This window comes from Amblyraja radiata, chromosome 2, assembly GCF_010909765.2.
Source record: "Amblyraja radiata isolate CabotCenter1 chromosome 2, sAmbRad1.1.pri, whole genome shotgun sequence".
Classification (NCBI taxonomy): Eukaryota; Metazoa; Chordata; class Chondrichthyes; order Rajiformes; family Rajidae; genus Amblyraja; species Amblyraja radiata.
The window spans coordinates 10,942,208-10,961,644 of NC_045957.1; the positions used below are offsets into that span (position 1 = coordinate 10,942,208).

Sequence of the window (19,437 nt, forward strand, 5' to 3'; positions counted from 1 at the left end):
TCTCTCCCCTGTTCTCCATGTCTCTCCCGATGTCCAAGCCCCAGGCGGGCGATGATAAGTCCCACGGCCATTTTAGGCCGTGCCGGGCGATTTACGGCCCCGCTCCCGGTCTAAAAGTCTCGAAGTTGGAGCCCCCGGCGGGCGCTGTAATGTCCCACGGCCATGAAGCCGTGCCGGGCGATGTATGACCCCGCTCCGGGTCGTTCCAACCCCGCGACACGGGCTGGAGAAGTCGTGTTGCGGGAGCTCCGGGAAGCGGTCTCTCTCTCCCCCGGACCCGTGAGCTCCCGATGTCCCAGTCCACCGGACCTGCGGCTGCGTTGCTGGAGCGTTGTTGCAGATCCCCATCTGCTTTTAAAGGACATCCATAATACCATTCTCCAAGAAGACTAAGGTGACATGTCTCAGAGATTACCGACCGGTGGCAAAATCATTCACGGTGATGAAGTGCCTCGAGAGGTCGGTTATGACACTTATCAACTACGCCCTTCGTAAAGACCGGGACCCACCAAAATTGACCCAATCGATGAACAGGGCATGCAATCTCACTCACTCTCCATTCTGCACTGGATCATTTGGACAATAAGAATATGCGCGTCAGGCTGGTGTACATCAACTACAACTCCATGTCCAACACCAGCACCCCCCTCGAAACTTATTATCAAACTCAGAGAACACCCTGGCCCTGCTCTCATTTCACTCCTACCATCAGGAATGAGGCGGAGGAGCCTAAAAACCAAGGGCAGCTTCTTCCCAGCCAATATCTGGATATTGAAAACAATGCAACAGGAACCTCAGCAACAATGAACTGTGTCTTTTGGTTGCACTATGGACTTGCACTATTGTGGCTACCTTGCATTATGGTTATTAATATATTGCATTTTTTAAATCATTGCATTTTATCAATGTGTATGGCATTTATGCGCCTTTAAAGCTGCTACAAGAATGCCATTGAAGGTACACAAAATTGCTGGGGAAACTCAGCGGGTGCAGCAGCATCTACGGAGCGAAGGAAATAGGCGACGTTTCGGGCCGAAACCCTTCTTCAGACTGATGGGGGGTGGGGGAAAGAAAGAAGGAAAAGGGGAGGAGGAGGAGGAGGAGCCCGAGGGCGGGCGGATGGGAGGGTGGGAGGAGACAGCTAGAGGGTTAAGGAAGGGGAGCAACAGCGGAAATTGGAGGAACAGCACCTCATATTCCGTCTGGGGACCTTGCGTCCTTATGGCATTAACATAGAATTCTCCCAATTTGGCTAGCCCTTGCTGTCTCCTCCCCTTCCTTAACCCTCTAGCTGTCTCCTCCCACCCTCCCATCCGCCCGCCCTCGGGCTCCTCCTCCTCCTCCTCCTCCCCTTTTCCTTCTTTCTTTCCCCCACCCCCCATCAGTCTGAAGAAGGGTTTTGGCCCGAAACGTCGCCTATTTCCTTCGCTCCATAGATGCTGCTGCACCCACTGAGTTTCCCCAGCAATTTTGTGTACCTTCGATATTCCAGCATCTGCAGTTCCCTTTTGAACACAAGAATGCCATTGTTCTATTGGCAGTACATATGACAGTTAAACACTTTTGACCCACCAAAGTGCACATCGTTAAACCAGCTTGTGGAATTATTTACAGGGAGGAGAGTTTAACATGGCAAATACGTAAACAAATTTGCTTCCAAAAATGGAATAAATAAGCTGCAGATGGGATTCAGAGACCTCAGAAGGAACAAATTTAAGGAAACCAACATGGCCAAGGTGGCAGTGAAGGGAGAATAGCATCAACAAAATACTTATTTGTGGCGCGATGGCGCAGCGGGAGAGTTGCTACCTTACCCAGAGACCCGGGTTCGATACTGACCATTTGTGCTCTCTGTACGGAGTTTGTACGTTCTCCCTGTGACCGCCTGGGTTGTCACCGGGTGCTCTGGTTTCCTCCAACACTCCAAAGATGTACAGGTTGTTGTAGGCTGTTTGGCTTGGTAAAATTGGCCGTAGTGCGTGTAAGATAATGTTGGTGTGCGGGGATCACTGACCGGCGCGGATTCGGTGGGCCGAAGAGCCTGTTTTCGCGCTGTATCTCTAAACTAAACAACACTTTGCAGATGACAGTGGGTCAGGTCTAAAACAAAATCAAGATGGAGTACAGGAAGGAGATAGAGAGCTTATGGTGTCAAGAGGACAACCTTTCCCTCAATGTCAGCAAGATGAAGGAGCAACTTACTGACTTCAAGAAATGAGATTGGTTTACACACCTCAGTCAGTAAAGGTGCTGCAGTAGAAAGCTCCTAGGCTTCAATTCTTAGACATAAATATCACTATCAATTTGTTCCTGGACCAAAGATATTGAAGCTGCAGCCAATAAAACACACCAACATCTCAACTTCCTCAGAAACAGGGACGACAGATGGCACAATGGGCTAAGTGTTCGGCTGGCAACCGGAAGGTAGCTGGTTCGAATCCCGCTTGGAGTGCATACTGTCGTTGTGTCCTTGGGCAAGACACTTCACCCACCTTTGCCTGTGTGTGTCCTTGGGCAAGACACTTCACCCACCTTTGCCTGTGTGTGTGGATGTAATTATGTGAAGCACTTTGGGGTCAATGCAAGTTGACTAAAAATGTGCTATATAAATAAAGAAATTTATAGAAACGACGGAAATGCAGCATGTCTCCAAAACTCTGATCAATTTCTTCAGCTGCTCCTGTACAAAGCATTCCAACGAGATGCATCGCAACTTGGTTTGGCAACAGCTCTGCACCATCACTGCAAACAACTGCAGAGATATGTGAACAGAGTCCAGTCCTTCACACAAACTGGCCTCAGGCCCCCATCAACTATTATTGCCACTTCGGGAAATCAACCGTCATAACCAAGGATCATTTACAACCCGAAGATAGACACAAAAAGCTGGAGTAACTCAGCGGGACAGGCAGCATCTCTGGAGAGAAGGAATGGGTGACATTTCGGGACCGGACCCTTCTTCAGACTGGTTAGGGATAAGGGAAACGGGAGATATAGACGATGATGTGGAGAGATAAAGAACAAATGAATGAAAGATATGCACAAAAGTAACGATGATAAAGGAAACAGGCCACTGTTAACTGTTTGTTAGGTGAAAACGAGAAGCTAGTGCGAGTTGGGTGGGGGAGGGATAGAGAGAGAGGGAATGCCGGGGCTAACTGTAGTGGGAGAAATCTATATTGATACCACTGGGCTGTAAGCTGCCCAAGCGAAATATGAGATGCTGTTCCTATACAACCCGGTCATTCCCTCTCTTCAAAGGATCATTTTCATCCCCACTTTGCTCCTGTCCCATCAGACGAAAGATACGAAAGCTTGAAACCACCCACCACAATCAGGAACAACTTTTTTCCAGACCACTGAACAGTAATCTATTAAACAAAGGGGCTGCACTTTTTCTGTAGTTGTTTGCGATAACATTCTATTCTGCACTCTGGATTTGTTTCTCTTTCCATCCCTACTGTACTTGTGCATGGCTTGATTAGACATGTATTGTATTTGACTGGATAGCAAGCAAACAAGCTTATTCACGACTTCTCGGCACGTATGATAATGATAATCCAACACCAATTCCGGAAGAAGATGGATTACTGACCCAGACGCAAATGTTTGAGTCTCATTTTATTAGCTGTGAAATTTAAATGTTTTAGGTAATTAAATAAATCTGCAATCTAAAATTTGCTGATCTGAATAATTGAAAGTTTAATGGTACCGAATCATCTGATTCACAAACTTCTTTCATGCAAGGAGATCTGGTATTTATATTTCGCTTGATGAATATTGATTTGTCCAACATCAAGTAACCCTTGCATTCCCTCTCTCTCTGTCCCTCCCCCCACCCAAGTCGTACGAGCTTCAAAGTCGTCTTGTTGAATCTCGTTGTCTGTAACTCGTTTTCACCCAGCCCTCAGCTAACAATAGCCTGTCTCCTTCATCATTGTTACTTTTTTGAATATCTTTCATTCATTTGTTCTATATCTCTAAACAATATCTCTCGTTTCCCTTTCCCCCTGACTCTGTCTGAAGAAGGGTCTCGACCCGAAACGTCCCCTATTCCTTCTCTCCAGAGATGCTACCAGACCCGCTGAGTTACTCCAGCTTTCTGTGTCAATCTTCTGGTATTCTCTTCCTGATTTGCCATATATCTGACACCAAAGTGATTGATTCTTAACTGATTCTTCAGTTCAGGAGTAATTAGAGGTACCCAGTGAATAAATAAATCTTGAAGATTCATGGTTTTAACCTCTCTCTGGGTGAATAAGGTCTTAGACAGGTATATGGATCGGACAGGTTTGGAGGGATATGGACCAAACGCAGGCAGGTGGGACTAGTGTAGCTGGGACAATATTGGCCGGTGTGGGAAAGTTCAGCCCAAGGGACTGTTACCATGTTGTATCACTCTATGACTATTACATTCTTCTTCCACACAATAGTAGGTCATTGATAATTAATAGAATAAACTTTAATTAAATACGGCACCAACTAACATAATGCGTGTAAAGAAACAATTCCGCTGCTGAGATGGCCACGAGATTATTTTGATTAAACAATATTCATTTCTGAACTCAGGACACTGCCAAATAAACAACAGAGAGGAATTGAAGAACGCACCATGATTCACCCTGTGGACTATCAAGTTTGGAAATGCTGACGGAAGTGGCCGAAATGGGAATTTAGCTCAGGCATAACCAGAGGGGCTGCAATTAAAAGTTGAGATGTTGGTAAATAAGATCATAAGTGACTGGAGTAGAATTGGGTCATGTGGCCCATCAAGTCTACTCCGCCATTCAATCATGGCTGATCTATCTCCCCCTCCTAACCCCATTCTTCTGCCTTCACCCCACAACCCCTGACACCCGTACTAATCAAGAAAATATGCATGTAATAGAAACAGCCCTGTAACACAAATCTGAGAGTGAGATTTCCTACAAATCACTGGATTTGGCTATGAATTATTGCGCGCATCGGCTTCGTAACGTGGTGTGAGTTGAACCTTTCACTGAATTCCAGCTCCCCTGCCTGAGATCTGCCATGGAATTACCATTACATTCCTGGTACAAATAATAGAATATTTACTATATATTTCTCTGAGCATTTACAAAAAGTCAAGTCAATAATACTTGACGTTTGATTAAGTGAAAATATGCATCTTTCAAGTAAAATATTTGTATAAGGAAGTGAAGTGAGAGCAGGTGAGACTGAAGCCACTAGACTCATGTCTTTTCATGCATTATTAAAGATGACAAGGACACGATCCACACTAAACTGTTATTCATTCACAAGGAACCATCAGCTCTGATAGCTGGTCAGCACCAAACATTATGAACAGAGCTCAGCTGCGCACAGACTTCCAACTATTTCCACCAATGAGTAGGTTAACCTATGTTGAGCGTTTGTCGGCACTGGGCCTGCACTCACTGGAGTTTAGAAGAATGAGGAGGGGATCTCATTTAAACATACAGAATAGTGAAAGGCTTGGATAGAGTGGATGTGGAGAGGATGTTTCCACTAGTGGGAGAGTCTAGGACTAGAGGTCATAGCCTCAGAATTAATACCAAGCCAAAACCTACAAACCTGTACGTCTTTGGAGTGTGGGAGGAAACTGATGATCTTGGAGAAAACCCACGCAGTCATGGGGAGAACGTACAAACTCTATACATATAGCACCTATAGTCTGGATCAAACCCAGGTCTCCAGCGCTGCAAGTGCTCTAAAGCAGCAACTCTACCGCTGTGCCACCGTGCCAAAATGTTACAGAACCCTTTAATTTTATAAATGTGAGTATAATTCTTTGCCACAGAAGGCTGTGGAGGCCAAGTCAGTGGATATTTTTAAGGCAGAGAGAGATAGATTCTTGATTAGTACAGGTGTCAGAGGTTATGGGGAGAAGGCATGAGAATGGGATTAGAAAGGAAAGGAGGATTAGCCATGATTGAATGGCGGAGTAGTCTTGATGGGCCGAATGGCTTAATTCTACTCCTGTCACTTATGACCTTATGAACTTCACCAGTTAAAAATGTAAATGCATAACTTCTCCACGCTGTCTTTGTCAGCGAGTCCAAGCAAACCAGCTGGAACTGCAACAGGGCTATCCAACCTGAACATACCTGACTTTGTCCCATAAGTATGTGTTCCCATGACGAGCAAAATCCTTTTAACACAGCTTTCTAAAGTTGACACTTTATGAGCTGTTTTCACACTTTATAAAGTTTGAAAATCTGTGTGACAGAACGAGTTCATTCCTTATTGATGTGTCAATTGCATTTTTGACATTTTATGTTCCTTGCAGTGCCTTATGAGTTTCTTAAATGCCTTATGAGTGTCATGATGATATATATTTTTTGAGGTGTGCATTCTCAATGCCACGTTTGCCACTACCTTCCATTGTTACAATATAAGAGTAGTAAATTAAAGTAGCTGTCCATATGCAACGAGTTCTGCAGAAACCCAGACCTTAATCATGCCGCTTCCTCTATAACAATGGGTATACTTTTGCATTATTTTAGCAATGTGCTCAGGACAGGATGGACTTTAACAATCAGGTTCTTTCTGAATAAGCTGTAAAGTTACATCACACAATGAGAACTTCCTCACACCAGTATAATGGAAGGATGTTGTCAACCAAAGCTGGATTTTGTTTTTAAACAAAGCTGAAGTTACCCCTAGAATTTCTGCTCAATGAAGAAACTATGGAATCTGCAGATACCACCTTTACTGTTTACAGTTTAGTTTATCGTCATGTGTACCGAGGTGCAGTGAAAAGCTTTTGTTGAGTGCTACCCAGTCAGCAGAGAGGCTACACAAGATTACAATCGAGCCATTTACAGTGAATAGATAAGTGTCCCTCCCACAGGCACTTATGCAAGCTGAACCCTCGGGAGTGAATCTATTTAAGTGCAAACAATAATAATTCAACATCGATTGAAGATCTACATCGAAAGGTTTACTTCATAGATAAGTGTTTCAAAGTGAGGTGGTCTCGACTAGGATGCAGGTGACAGGTAATTGAGTGGCCACTAGGAAAGACAGAGAGGGACAGCAGAGTGTGCAGGCTGCCCCTGTGACAATTACCCTCATGAATGGTTTCTGTTTCAGTTTAGTTTATTGTCACGTGTACCGAGGTAACGTCAAAAGCTTTTGTTGCATGCTATCCAGTCAGCAGAGAGACAACACATGATTAAAATCGAGCCATTTACAGTGTATAGATACATGATAAGGGATTAACATTTAGTGCAAGATAAAGCCAGCAATGTCCGATCAAGGATAGTCCGGGGGTCAGCAAAGAGGTAGGTAGTAGTTCAGCACTGCTCTCTGGTTGTGATAGGATGGTTCAGTTGCCTGTAAACAGCTGAGAAGAAACTGTCCCTGAATCTGGAGGTGTGCGTTTTCACACTTCTATACCTTTTGGCTGATGGGAGAGGAGAGAAGAGGGAGTGGCCAGGGTGCGACCTGCCCTTGATTGTGCTGCTGGCCTTGCCGAGGCAGCGTGAGGTATAAATGGAGTCGATAGATGCTGCCTCACCCGCTGAGTTTCTCCAGCTTTTTTGTCTACCTTCAATAGTAGGGAGGTTGGTTTGTGTGACGGTCTGGGCTGCGTCCGCAACTCGCTGCAATAGTATATTGTTTTGGGATCATGTTGGAGGGGAAGCAACAGCAGCAGCCAGGTCTGTGGCACCACGACAGGTTGTGATGCATGGCAGGGAATGTGGAAACAGAGGGAGCTACAGAGACAGGAGACTTGGTAGTTAGAGGAACAGTTAGGAGATTCAGTCAAAAGAGACAGGAGGATGATAAGTTGCCTTGCTGTTGCAAGGGTCAAGAATATGTCAGACAGCAGAAAATTCTTCAACTATATTAATGATTTGTATGTGAATATAGGTGGCAGGGTGAGTAAGTTTGCACACAACAATAGAATTGGTGGCATGTTGGTCAATGAAAGTGGTTATTTATCATTACAACAGTATCTTGATCAACTGGGCCCAATGGGCTGAGGAATGGCAGATGGAGTTTAAATCACATAAATGCACTGTGATATATCTTATTTTAGGACAAACCAGGCCAAGAATTACACAGTGAATGAGAGAGCCTTGGGGAGTAAGGTAGAGCAGAGAGTGGTGCAGGTACACAGTTGCATGAAGTTGGCGACTGTGGATGCAGTGGTGAGGATGGTGTGTGGCAAACTTGATTTCACCAGCCAGGATATGGCGTACAGAACCTGCGACGTCATTTACAGCCGCACAAGGTGCGATGCGGGCTCGAGGGGCCGAATGGCCTACTCGTGCCCCTATTGTCTATTGTCTAATGCCACACTTGAGGGACTGTGCACAGTTCTGATCACCCTGCTGTTGGACTGGAAAGGGTGCAAAAAGATTCACGAGGATATTACCAGGTCTGGAGGGTTTGAATTCAAAGGAGAGGCAGGACAAGCTGGGTCCTTTTGCCATGGAGTGTAGGAGGCTGAGGGGGGGAGGTTTATAAAATCATGAGATGCATACGGTGAGATGAATGTTCACACTGTTTTTTTCTCCATGGTTCAGAATCTAAGACTGGAAGGCGTTGGCTTAAAGTGAGAGGGGAAAGATTTAAAAGATTTAAAAGAGACCATAGGGGCAACTTTTTCCACACAGAGGGTGGAATGTGCATGGAATGAGCTGCCAAGGGAAGTGTTAAGGGGCAAGGTACAATTACAACATTTAAAAAACCTTTGGACAGGTTCATGGGCAGAAAAGGTTTGGAGGGATATGGACCAGCCACAGGAAAGTGTGACAAGCTTAGAATGGCAACCTGGTTGGCTTGGGAAAGTTAGGCCAAAGACCCTCTGGTCTGAAGAAGGGTCTCGACCCAAAACATCACCCATTCCTTCTCTCCAAAGATGCTGCCTGTTCCTCTGAGTTACGCCAGTATTTTGTGTCTACCCTCGACAGCTTGATGACTATATTTGTCAAATGCTTCTATTTTGGTTTAAGATTTCCAGCCATTTGCAGACATTTGCTTTTTTGATCACTATGTTTACGTTTGTACAGAATACATTTTGTCTAATTACCTGCTCCTGCCGTTCCAGCCACTTGTCTACCATAGGATGGGTGGCACTTAAAGATGAGCGGGCATTGTCTCGTTGAAATTGATTTGTACAGTGGCCTGCATCTCTTGGTAAACTCCTGTAGTTATCCTGTCCATTCACTGGATGCCTTTGTGTTGTTTCCTTCTGTACAATGTGATGAAGAAAACAAGTTTTAGCCACTGAAGCAGTCAAACTACATGCTATAACAAAATCGAACATTTATTCAGCCCAGATCACAATTCACGCATGTGGTCGATTTAAAACAGAATGGAATTGACTTTGTCCCTTGAGTTAGTAATCTCACAAAATTCAGAGAACTACTTTTCGTTAGATTTTTTACATGAAGCATGAACGATCCACAAAATCATATTAATTGTAGAAATAGACGCAAAACTTTCAACATAAAGAAACATGCACGGTGGCGTAGCGGTAGAGTTGCTGCCTTACAGCGCCGGAGACCCGGGTTCCATCCTGACTACGGGTGCTGTCTGTACGTAGTTTGTACGATCTCCCAGTGAACACATGGATTTCCCCTGTGTTCTTTGGTTTCCTCCCACACTCCAAAGACGTGTGGGTTTGCGGGTTAATTGGCTTGGTGCGCGGGTAAATTATCCCTGGTGTATGTAGGACAGTGTTAATGTGCGGGGATCGCAGGTCTGTGCGGTCTCGGTGAGCCCGAAGGGTTTGTTTCAGCATTGTATCTCTAAAACTATAAACTAAAAAAACTTACACTAAAACTAAATTATCACCATATCTCAGGATATTATTTACCAGGATAATTACATAATCTGCAGATGGAGTGTAGAATTAGCCTAGATATTCCCAGAAGTCTAAAAATCAAGAAAAAGATCTCTAAATTTTGCAGAAATATGAATTAAATGCTGATGGGAACTGGTAAAACACGAAAGAGAAAAAGCACTTTTAAAGCAGGTGTTACAATTATGGCAGAACTCCTGCGGTTCGACCCTGTATCTTCCAAAATTATCTAATTATCTTTATTTCAGTCAGAAAACTAAATTAAAAATTCTGCTAGCATCTCCATTATTTTCCATGTTTGTTTCAGATTTTGTACATGTGCAGTCATTGAAATTGGTTAATTATTTCAATTTGATCAATGTACTGTTTTTAAGATAAGGCTGGGATGAAAAGGTAAAATGAGTAGGAAGGAACTGCAGATGCTGGTGTACGCCAAAGATAGACACAAAATGCTGGACAGGACGGGCAGCATCTCTGGAGGGAAGGAATGGGTGACGTTTTGGGTCGTGACCCTTCTTCAGACGGAGAGGGAGTCAGGGGAGAGGAGACACAGAGATATGGAAGGGTAAGGTGTAAAAACGAGATCAAAAGAGATGGCGATCAAAGAAAATGTAGAATAGATCATTGTTAGCAAGGAGAAGTGGACAACAAAGTAAACAGAGATAAAATATAATCAGGGGGAGAGTCAGACTGGTCATGGAACTGGAAGGGGAGGGATGGAGAGAGAGTGAAAGCTAGGGTTACTTGAAGTTAGTGAAGTCAATATTCATACCGCTGGGGTGTAAGCTGCCGAAGCGAAATATAAGGTGCTGTTCCTCCACATTGTGCTGGGGCTCACTCTGACAATGGAGGAGGCCCAGGACAGAAAGGTCAGTGTGGGAATGGGAGGGGAAGTCCAAGTGTTTAGCAACCGGGAGATCGGGTAGGTTTGACTGAGCGGAGGGTGTTCAGTGAAACGATCACCGAGCCTGCGCTTGGTCTCGCCGATATATAGGAGTCCGCAGCTATAAAATATGGTATATTCAACAAGAAAGTGAGAGGGAGGGTGATGCAGGCTGTTACTTAATAACAGCATCTCTCAGGATCAGCCATGATCACAATGAATGGCGGTGTAGGCTTGAAGAGCCAAATGGCCTCCTCCTGCACCTATTTTCGATGATTGGTAGTCTGCATCAAAGTTGTTATAAGACTGACATTGCTGACCTCAGAATTCCGTTCAAATCAAATTATTCAGCCTGTCCAGAGCAACACAAGCAAGATGGGTTTCAAACTGAATCTATCATTTGGGTTTTTTTCTCACTGAAAACAAAATAAATTTGAGGGGAAGATCCATCAGGTTTTCAAAATTATTACAGTTTTGAAAGAGCAAACTGTGAAGGATTGTTTATCAGTGAGTGATAAATCCACAAGAAATGGATGGAGAATGAGGATGATCGGGAGAAGATTGATGGGGAAGTTAGCACATTTTTTTTCACATGGAGGGTTGGGAGAACATAGAATGTTTCTTCCCAAGCAACCACATACGCTGAGGCTATTCTATAAAGGAAACTGGTTAAGTATCTCACAAGGAGCTATATATGGGAAGGGAAGAGAAATATAATTAGACATTTAATGAACTGTCATCCCCACGTGACTGAAAGGTCTCTTCCTCTAATGCATTTTCGAAGGTTGTTATGAACCAGGCCAGTAAAGAAATATAATCCACAATCCAAGGGCAAGGTTTCCTTCAAACTCGATCGGATAACTACTCCACAGGATTGATGAAAAAACACTTTTCATCACAGTCCAAACGATATGCAATCATTTTCCAGCTATATTTCATATATTGATTACTTAAATATTACAGTATTCTGCTCGGTACTGGACAGCCGCCTCCAAGACATATTTCTTTCCAACCAACTGAAAGCCAGCCCCCACATCTAACCCTATTCCCATTATAAATAATAGGGTTTATACTCAATCATCCGAAGCACTTTATAGTCACCTCACTACCTCATTTAAGCCTTTACGTCTCAGCATGTAATGACAATACTCAAGTCATTTTAGTGCAGATGTATGAAATGTCAGTGTTTCAGCAAATCTCCAGTAAATTGTTGCACAGCTTGAAGTGCTTAAAGCATGTTTGTGATAAGATTTTTACTTAAGTTACCAGGTATAATTGAGAAAGATTCCAACCCAAATGCACTTGATTCAGCCAGAAGATTGTAGATTTAAAAATATATCATTTGAATGAAAGGCTTACACCAGTACAGTTCAGAAGTGCCAGCCACTCGGTGATGGGAACAATCATTGTACAAGATTAGAGTCTGCAATGACAGCTAATACGCATTGAAATGGGATTACAGAAGTGATATTACAGAAAGCAAATGAATCATAAAGGGTCAATATGCATCACTTCACTGAACCATGCCCACAATAATTTAACATATTGCTATTCTCAAGGCAACATTTTATTACCACAGCTTTATAAATCAGCCTTTGCGGTTAAGTAAATTAATGCTCTCATTCCCTCGTCCTTGAAGAATGCCGGCTTCACTATTTTCCTGCTCATTCTAAATGCCCTTTGGAAATGGGGATGATGTTATACGTCAAGTTCACCTGAAAGTTCAATACTCAAGCCCAAGAAAGCCCAAGGAGTGGGTGGATCATTGGTATAGATTCATGAAGTGATTCAGCATGGAAACAGGCCTTTCAACCCTTGCCGACCAACATGCCAACCTGCGCCAGTGCTGTTTGCCTGGGATTGTCCCAAATCCCTCTAAAGCTTTCCTTTCCATGTTCCAACCTGAATACTTTTTAAACGTTGGAATGATATCGCCACACCTAACACCTCCTCTGGCAGCTCATTCCGTGTAGCCACCACCCTTTTTGGGGGAAAAAACTACACCCCAAGTCCCCTTTACATCTTTCACCTTAAATTTATGCCTTCTAGCTTTAGTCCGCTATCCAGGAAAAAGCCAATTTTATCTATGTCCCTCATAAACTTCAAAAAAGGTATTTTATACATTTCTAAAAGGTCACTCTTTAGACTCCTTTTCCACATGGAAAATAAAGTCCCAGCCTATCCATTCACTCCTTATAATTTTGAAGATTTGAAGAATTCAAGCTACCCAGTCTCGGCAACATCCTTGTGGATCTATTCTGCATCCTCTCTAGTTTAATCTCATCATTCCTAGAGTTTTGTGAGAAGATGTGCACATCATACTCCAGGTGTTGTCTCATTGCCACACAGTTCTGCCTGTCCCCAGCCCCCTCCACTGCCATGGAGAGGCAAAACGCTATCAAGAGGAGCCAGTCTACAACTCAACAGCATGAACACCATATCCCTCCACCTTTAGGGAACCCTCATCCATCTCTGACCCTTTTTTTCACTCCTCCTATATACCCTGGTCCTCCCTCACACTCACTTATTCCTAACTTACCACCTCCCCCCCACCTCCCCATCACCCTGTTTCTTTGTTTCTTCCCACATGAGGCTGATACATGATTCTTGATGTTAGAGGTCATGGGGAGAAGGCAGGAGAATGGGGGTTAGGAGGGAGAGATAGGTCAGCCATGAATGAATGGCGGAGTAGACTTGATGGGCTGAATGGCCTAATTCTACTCCTATTCCTTATGACCAGCTCCCCCACACAGGATCCCCCACAACTCTACCCCCCTCTCCCTCCACTGCCCCCTCCCTCCCTCCCTCAGCGAGGAGGAGCCATCTTGGGGAATGGCTGCTAACCAGCAGCCGTCCGTTTAATTCTTTTTTTTTTCAGTTTTTAGTTAGTTTTGTTTGTCGTTTTTTCGGAGAAATGGACTTCTTATTGTGGGGGGAAGGAGGTAACCTTACTTCTAGGTCCCTACCTGGTCGGTGAGGCAGCTTTTTCTCTGGGCTGCCTGTCGACCCGTCCTCGTGGCCTACCAGCGAGCTTAGAGCGCCGTTTCCTGGTGGGGACCGCCCAGCACCTTGGCTTCGGTGGCGGCACAGCGCTGGAGCGCCATCGCGGAGCGGAGCGGGCGATGCCTTGCCTGGGTCGCCGCGCTGGATCGACGCGCTGGAGCTCCGGTGAGCTGGACCGCCGAGAGCAACACCTCCGGGCAGCGGGTCTGCGGAGCGGAGCGGGCGGCGCCGACATTAACATCGGGAGCCTGGGAGCTCCAACTCGGTGCGTCCTTGTCGGCTGCGGAAGCCGACAATCCCCTGCTAGGAAGCGGCCGTTCCAGGTGGCCCAGCCGCTGTGAGGACTCTCCCGACGCCGGGGCAACACCACCCGGCTAGAACGGCCAGGAACATCGGACCTCCGTTGACGCAACAGCGGTGGCCTTAATAGGCCTGACTTTTGGGTGAACTGGGGATGGGGACTAGACTTTTGTGCCTTCCCCCACAGTGGTAACCATTGTGGGCGGATGATTTTTCTGTGTGTAAGGTACTTTGTTAGTCTGTGTCCAAGATGGCTGTCGGAAGAGAGAGTGGACGCTGGCGCGCTTTAGCTGCCGCTGCTCTCTCTTCACATCGTGTTTTTTTTGATTTTTTGATTTTGTGTCTTTGGAGCGATTTCTATCTTTAATTTGTGTATTGATGATGTCCTTATTATTTATTTTTCTCCGACTATATGTTTTTTTTCTCTTCTGTTTAATCTTTGTAAGATGACCTTGAGATTTGAAAGGCGCCCGAAAATAAAATGTATTATTATTATTATTATTGTTCCCACCTACCTCCATCCATCATCCGGTTCAGTTTCTCACCTTCCTTTCTGATTAAATTTCAGTCTCTGCACCCTTCTCTTCCCCATTTACCGCTTCCCAGCCTCTAGCGCTATCTCCACTCTTCTCCCATCCTCCACCTGACTTTTATCTCTCAATCATCTTCTCCTCACCTGCACCCACCTATCGCTTAAGATAGACACAAAATGCTGGAGTAACTCAGCGGGACAGGCAGCATCTCTGGAGAGAAGGAATGGGTGATGTTTCGAGTCAAGACCCTTCTTCAGGCACTACTTATCTTGCCCACCCTTCATCCCACTCTTTATACTGGCTATTTCCCCTCTATCGGTCCAGATTAAGGGACTTGACTCAAAAACGGCCTATTTTCTTCTCCAGATGCTGCTTGACCTGTTGAGTTTCTCCTTTTTTTGCTCCAGATTCCAGCATCTGCAGTCTTTTGTAACACTAGAATATCTCATTTCTGCTTTTCCCCTCCTGATTTCCATCTTAAGTGTAGTTTGCCATCCCCTTTGCTCCTCAAACGACTCGCTTGAATCCCCGGATGCCCTTACCTGATACATGCTTCCTCCTTTTGCATGATCAGAGCGTCAATATTCCTCATCAACCAGGGTTCCCTATTCCTGTCAACCTTGCCTTTCACTCCAAAAGGAACAAGTAGCAGTAGAAGGAGCTGGTCATAAGGAATAGGAGTAGAATTAGTAGAACCGAAGATAGACACAAAAAGCTGGAGTAGCTCAGCGGGACAGGCAGCATCTCTGGAGAGAAGGAATGGGTGATGTTTCGGGATGAGACCCTTCTTCAGTACTTGTTTATGATTAGACCCTTCTTCAGTACTGGTTAAAGCATGTTTATGATTAGATTTTTACTTAAGATATCAGTCTGAAGAAAGGTCTCGACCCGAAACGTCACCCATTCCTTCTCCCCAGAGACGCTGCCTGTCCCGCTGAGCTACTCCAGCTTTTGGTGTCTATCTTCGGTTTAAACCAGCATCTGCAGCTCCTTCTCACACATGTTAGAAGCAGTGAAGGGTCAAAAATGATACCCCACGATGACTGAGAAGTACTTTGAGACACAATCAGGCTGTGAAAGATCTTGAGCAATGTAAAAAGTTGCAAGCTCAGAATAAGGAGAAGGTTGTGGACGCTCACCTTTTTTCTGTCAAGGCTACTCGATGTTTGGTTTGGCTTTGGAAAGCCTGGCATTGTCGACCATCGAGCGGGATTTTTGCGAGACGGTTCAGCTGAGTTAAGGTTAGATCCCGTTACTGAGGATGGAAGACCAACCAGTGCAGGGTCACTGCTCCGCCGTACGTGGAGTGGCATATCTAACGGAGGAAAAGCAAGAGAACAATATTACTACGGAAAAGAAAGACAGCCATTTTACCAATGTTTTTAAAATCGATAACCAAACAAAGGTCACAATTAGCCATGACGAAACCTCAGTAGTAAGACAATGGCAGCAACTACGCTGTGGTCCTGGGATATCAAGCAGCTGTGTACACGTGCAACTTTTTTAGTTTTAGTTTGGAGGTGCAACGCGGAAACAGGCCCTTCGGCCCACCGAGTCCATGCCGACCAGCGATCCCCGCACATTAACACTATCCTACACAAATCACAATTTTACCAAGGCAATTAGCCTACAAACCTACACGTCTTTGGAGAGTGGGAGGAAACCGGTGCCCCTGGGGAGAACTCACGAAGTTTCGGGGAGAACGTGCAAACTTCATGCAGACAGCATCCGTAGTCAGGATTGAACCTGGGTCTCTGGCGCAGCAAGGCAGCAACCCTACCGCTGCGCCACCGTGCCATTGTGCAATTTGCTATCTTCTAAGATGACGGAGGAAAATGCTTCAAAATTAATGCATCTTCTGCTCTGGAAGGTTTACATCTATTTTGTCCAATGGGAGGTCAATTATCAAATTTCTTTCATGGAATTAATTGGTTACACCCTCTACAGACACAGCCTAAGTATTTCCAGCATATACATTTTATTATGTTGGAGTATCAGCATCTGCAGTGTTCTGCTTTGGATTTCAGTTCAGTTTCAGTTTAGTTTATTGTCACGTGTACTGAGATACATTGAAAAGCTTTTGTTGCGTGTTATCCAGTCAGCAGAAAGACAATGCATGATTACAATCGAGCCATTTGCCGTGTATAGATACATGATGAGGGAATAACGTTTAGTGCAAGGTAAAGCCAGTAAAGTCCGATCAAGGATCACCAAGGAGGTAGATAGTAGTTCAGGTTGTTCTCAGGTTGTGGTAGGATGATTCAACTTTGGTGAATGGATTTGTCTCCATTTGCCTCTTTTCATCTCATGTTTCATTCCTACTGCATCATTTGCAATTGTTTTAATTAGTATTGGATGTTTCACAGGTAGTATTTGTACTTCAAAAATAACGAGCAAGTGAAACTGGGAAGGACAATTCCACACCTACATGGGAAGAAGTCATAAGGAATAGGTGTAGAATTAGGCCTTTTGGCCCATCAATTCTGCCATTCAATCATTGCTGATCTATCCCTCCTAGCCCCATTCTCCTGCCTTCTCGCCATAACCTCTGACACCTGAACAAGGTGTCAACTTGCAGAATCGTTATCCGTATCTGGGTGAGGTTTTCCTTTCTAGCAGGGAGCAGTCAGGCACAACAGTGTCTGGAGGACATAGTCCCTTGACAGGAAGTATTTGCAATTTCATCACAGATATCAGCAGCAAATTGCAAAATATTAAACTTCATCTATGTTCATCACTTGGACAACAGGGGTGCTCCCAGGCCCGGATCTGCATCTCTTCTGAGTTAACTGATCACAGCTAAAGCAGTGGTGCCAGTCTGAAGAAGAAGAATACAGAATGAGGAAGAGCCCAGTCTGAAGAAGGGTCTCGTCCCGAAACGTCACCTATTCCTTCTCTCCGGAGATGCTGCCTGTCCCGCTGAGTTACTCCAGCATTTAGTGTCTGTCTTTGGTGCCCCTTCAGAACATAAAGTGAATGAAAAACTGCTCAGGATTCCTGCTCCAAATCTCAGCGTGAAAAGAACAGGGACAACATATCAGCGAGGAACAGGATGGATTTAAAATGAGTGTTTTAACCTGCTAACACTTCCTGGCTTATTACCAAAGTAAGGTGCTGAAGGGTGAATCAAAAGCTATTAAGAGTCAACTTATTTGGAACTGGGGACGCACTGAAGTTAATGGTGAAGAAACACAGAAAATAAAAGCATTTAAATACATTGAATTATAACAGAGCTGCCAACTCTCACGCATTGAGCGTGAGACTCACGCATTTTGCCCAATTCTCACGCTGATCACAGAATTTCTCACGCTCTGTGGTGAGAAATTCTGTGATCAATGAGAATTTCGAAACTAATATCAATTGCTTGTGTGTGCGTCTGTTGACAAGACAGCAGCATTCTTATTCTCTGTTATTCTCATGTGACCGAACCATCACACACCTCCAAACCATGTCCCCATACAAATTTACATTGAAAAACCATGTCCTGGAGAACATAAGGCCATGTCCTGCTCCTGGCGGCAGACGTAATTTAAGGAATTGCGGGAAGCCGCTGACATGAGCGAGGCCGGCGAGCGACAGGAGAGAGGTACATGGGCTGCGGAACCGGTGGGGGGGGGGGGGGACATGTTTCAATGTCTCCGGCTTTGGACGGGTCGCTGCTGTGCTCTGAGCAACCTGGTCGTGGGTGTTGGAGAGCCGGGGCGGAGGGAGGGATGGAAGCAGAAGCAGCAGCGGTGGCCGAAGCGGACAGGGAGCCGGGGCTGGCGAGTGTTTGCCGGGCGGGCGAGTCGCTCGCTGCAGCTCCGGCCATGGAGCAGTCTCAGTGCATGAGTCTCGGGCAGTGGAGGCCAATTCACTGGATGTTTTCAAGAGAGAGTTACATTTAGCTCTTGGGGCCAACAAAATCAAGGGATATGGGGGAAAAACAGGAAAGAGGTACTGATTTTAGATGAACAGCCATGAACATATTGAATGGCAGTGCTGGCTCGAAGGGCCGAATAGCCTATTCCTGCACCTATTTTCTATGTTTCTATGCTTGAGTATATGGCAATAAAACTCGACCACTTGATTTTGAACCATTCATGCATGGTGGAGGTAAAGAATAGAATAGAATAGAATGCCTTTTATTGTCATTCAAACAGCTTGGCCTGAACGAAATTGCATTTTCTACAGTCTTAACATTACAAAAAAACCAAGACACACACTTAACACAGTTTACACAAACATCCATCACAGTGAATCTCCAACACTTCCTCACTGTGATGGAAGGCAAAAGTCTTATCTCTTCCCTTTGTTCTTCTCCCGCGGTCCAGCAGTCCAACTGCAACGTCGAGGCGACTGGGGCTCCCGATGTTAAAGCCCCCGGCGGGTGAAGGTAAGTCCTGCGGCCGTTAAGCCACGCGGGGCGATGTTAGGCCGCTCTCCTAGTCATTTAAACCCTGCGATCCCGGCGGGAAAAGTTGCCGTTGCGGGAGCTCCGAAATGCGGTCTCCCACCAGGGACCTGCGAGCTCCTGATGTTCTATGTTTCCTGTCCACCGGGCCTGCGGCCGGAGCCTCTGAAGCTCCGAAGTCAGATCACAGCCGCGCGCCACCATAGCTCTTCCCGTTCCGAAGTCGGCCAGCTCCGCGATGGCGAGTCCGCAGGCTCCGCAACTGGAGCCCTCAGGTTAGTTCCGGCCAGAGGCCGCCGCCGGCTCCACGATGTTAGGCCCAACGACATCGGAGACCCGACAGGGAAAAAGTCAGGTCCCCCGTACGGGGAAGAGATTAACGGTTTCCCCCACCTCTCCCCCCCCTCCCCCCCCAACCCTCACATATACACAACTAAAATATAAAAACTAGAATCAGCACATACATTTAACGAGACAAAAATTTTAAAAAGACAGACGGACTACAGTC

The 19,437-nt window shown here is 45.4% G+C and overlaps 1 protein-coding gene across 4 annotated transcripts in view; it reads right to left on the reverse strand.

The window, feature by feature from the left end:
• The window catches only part of pard3 (par-3 family cell polarity regulator), a 983,322-nt gene that overhangs the window by 512,149 nt on the left and 451,736 nt on the right, over positions 1 to 19,437 (reverse strand). For all 4 annotated transcript variants that reach the window (XM_033042021.1, XM_033042037.1, XM_033042013.1 and 1 more), the window contains exons 4-5: positions 15,676 to 15,851; positions 9,044 to 9,205 (exon numbers count right to left, since the gene is read on the reverse strand). In XM_033042021.1, coding sequence (XP_032897912.1) covers positions 9,044 to 9,205; positions 15,676 to 15,851 — 338 coding nt within the window. The remainder of the gene's footprint in view (positions 1 to 9,043; positions 9,206 to 15,675; positions 15,852 to 19,437) is intronic.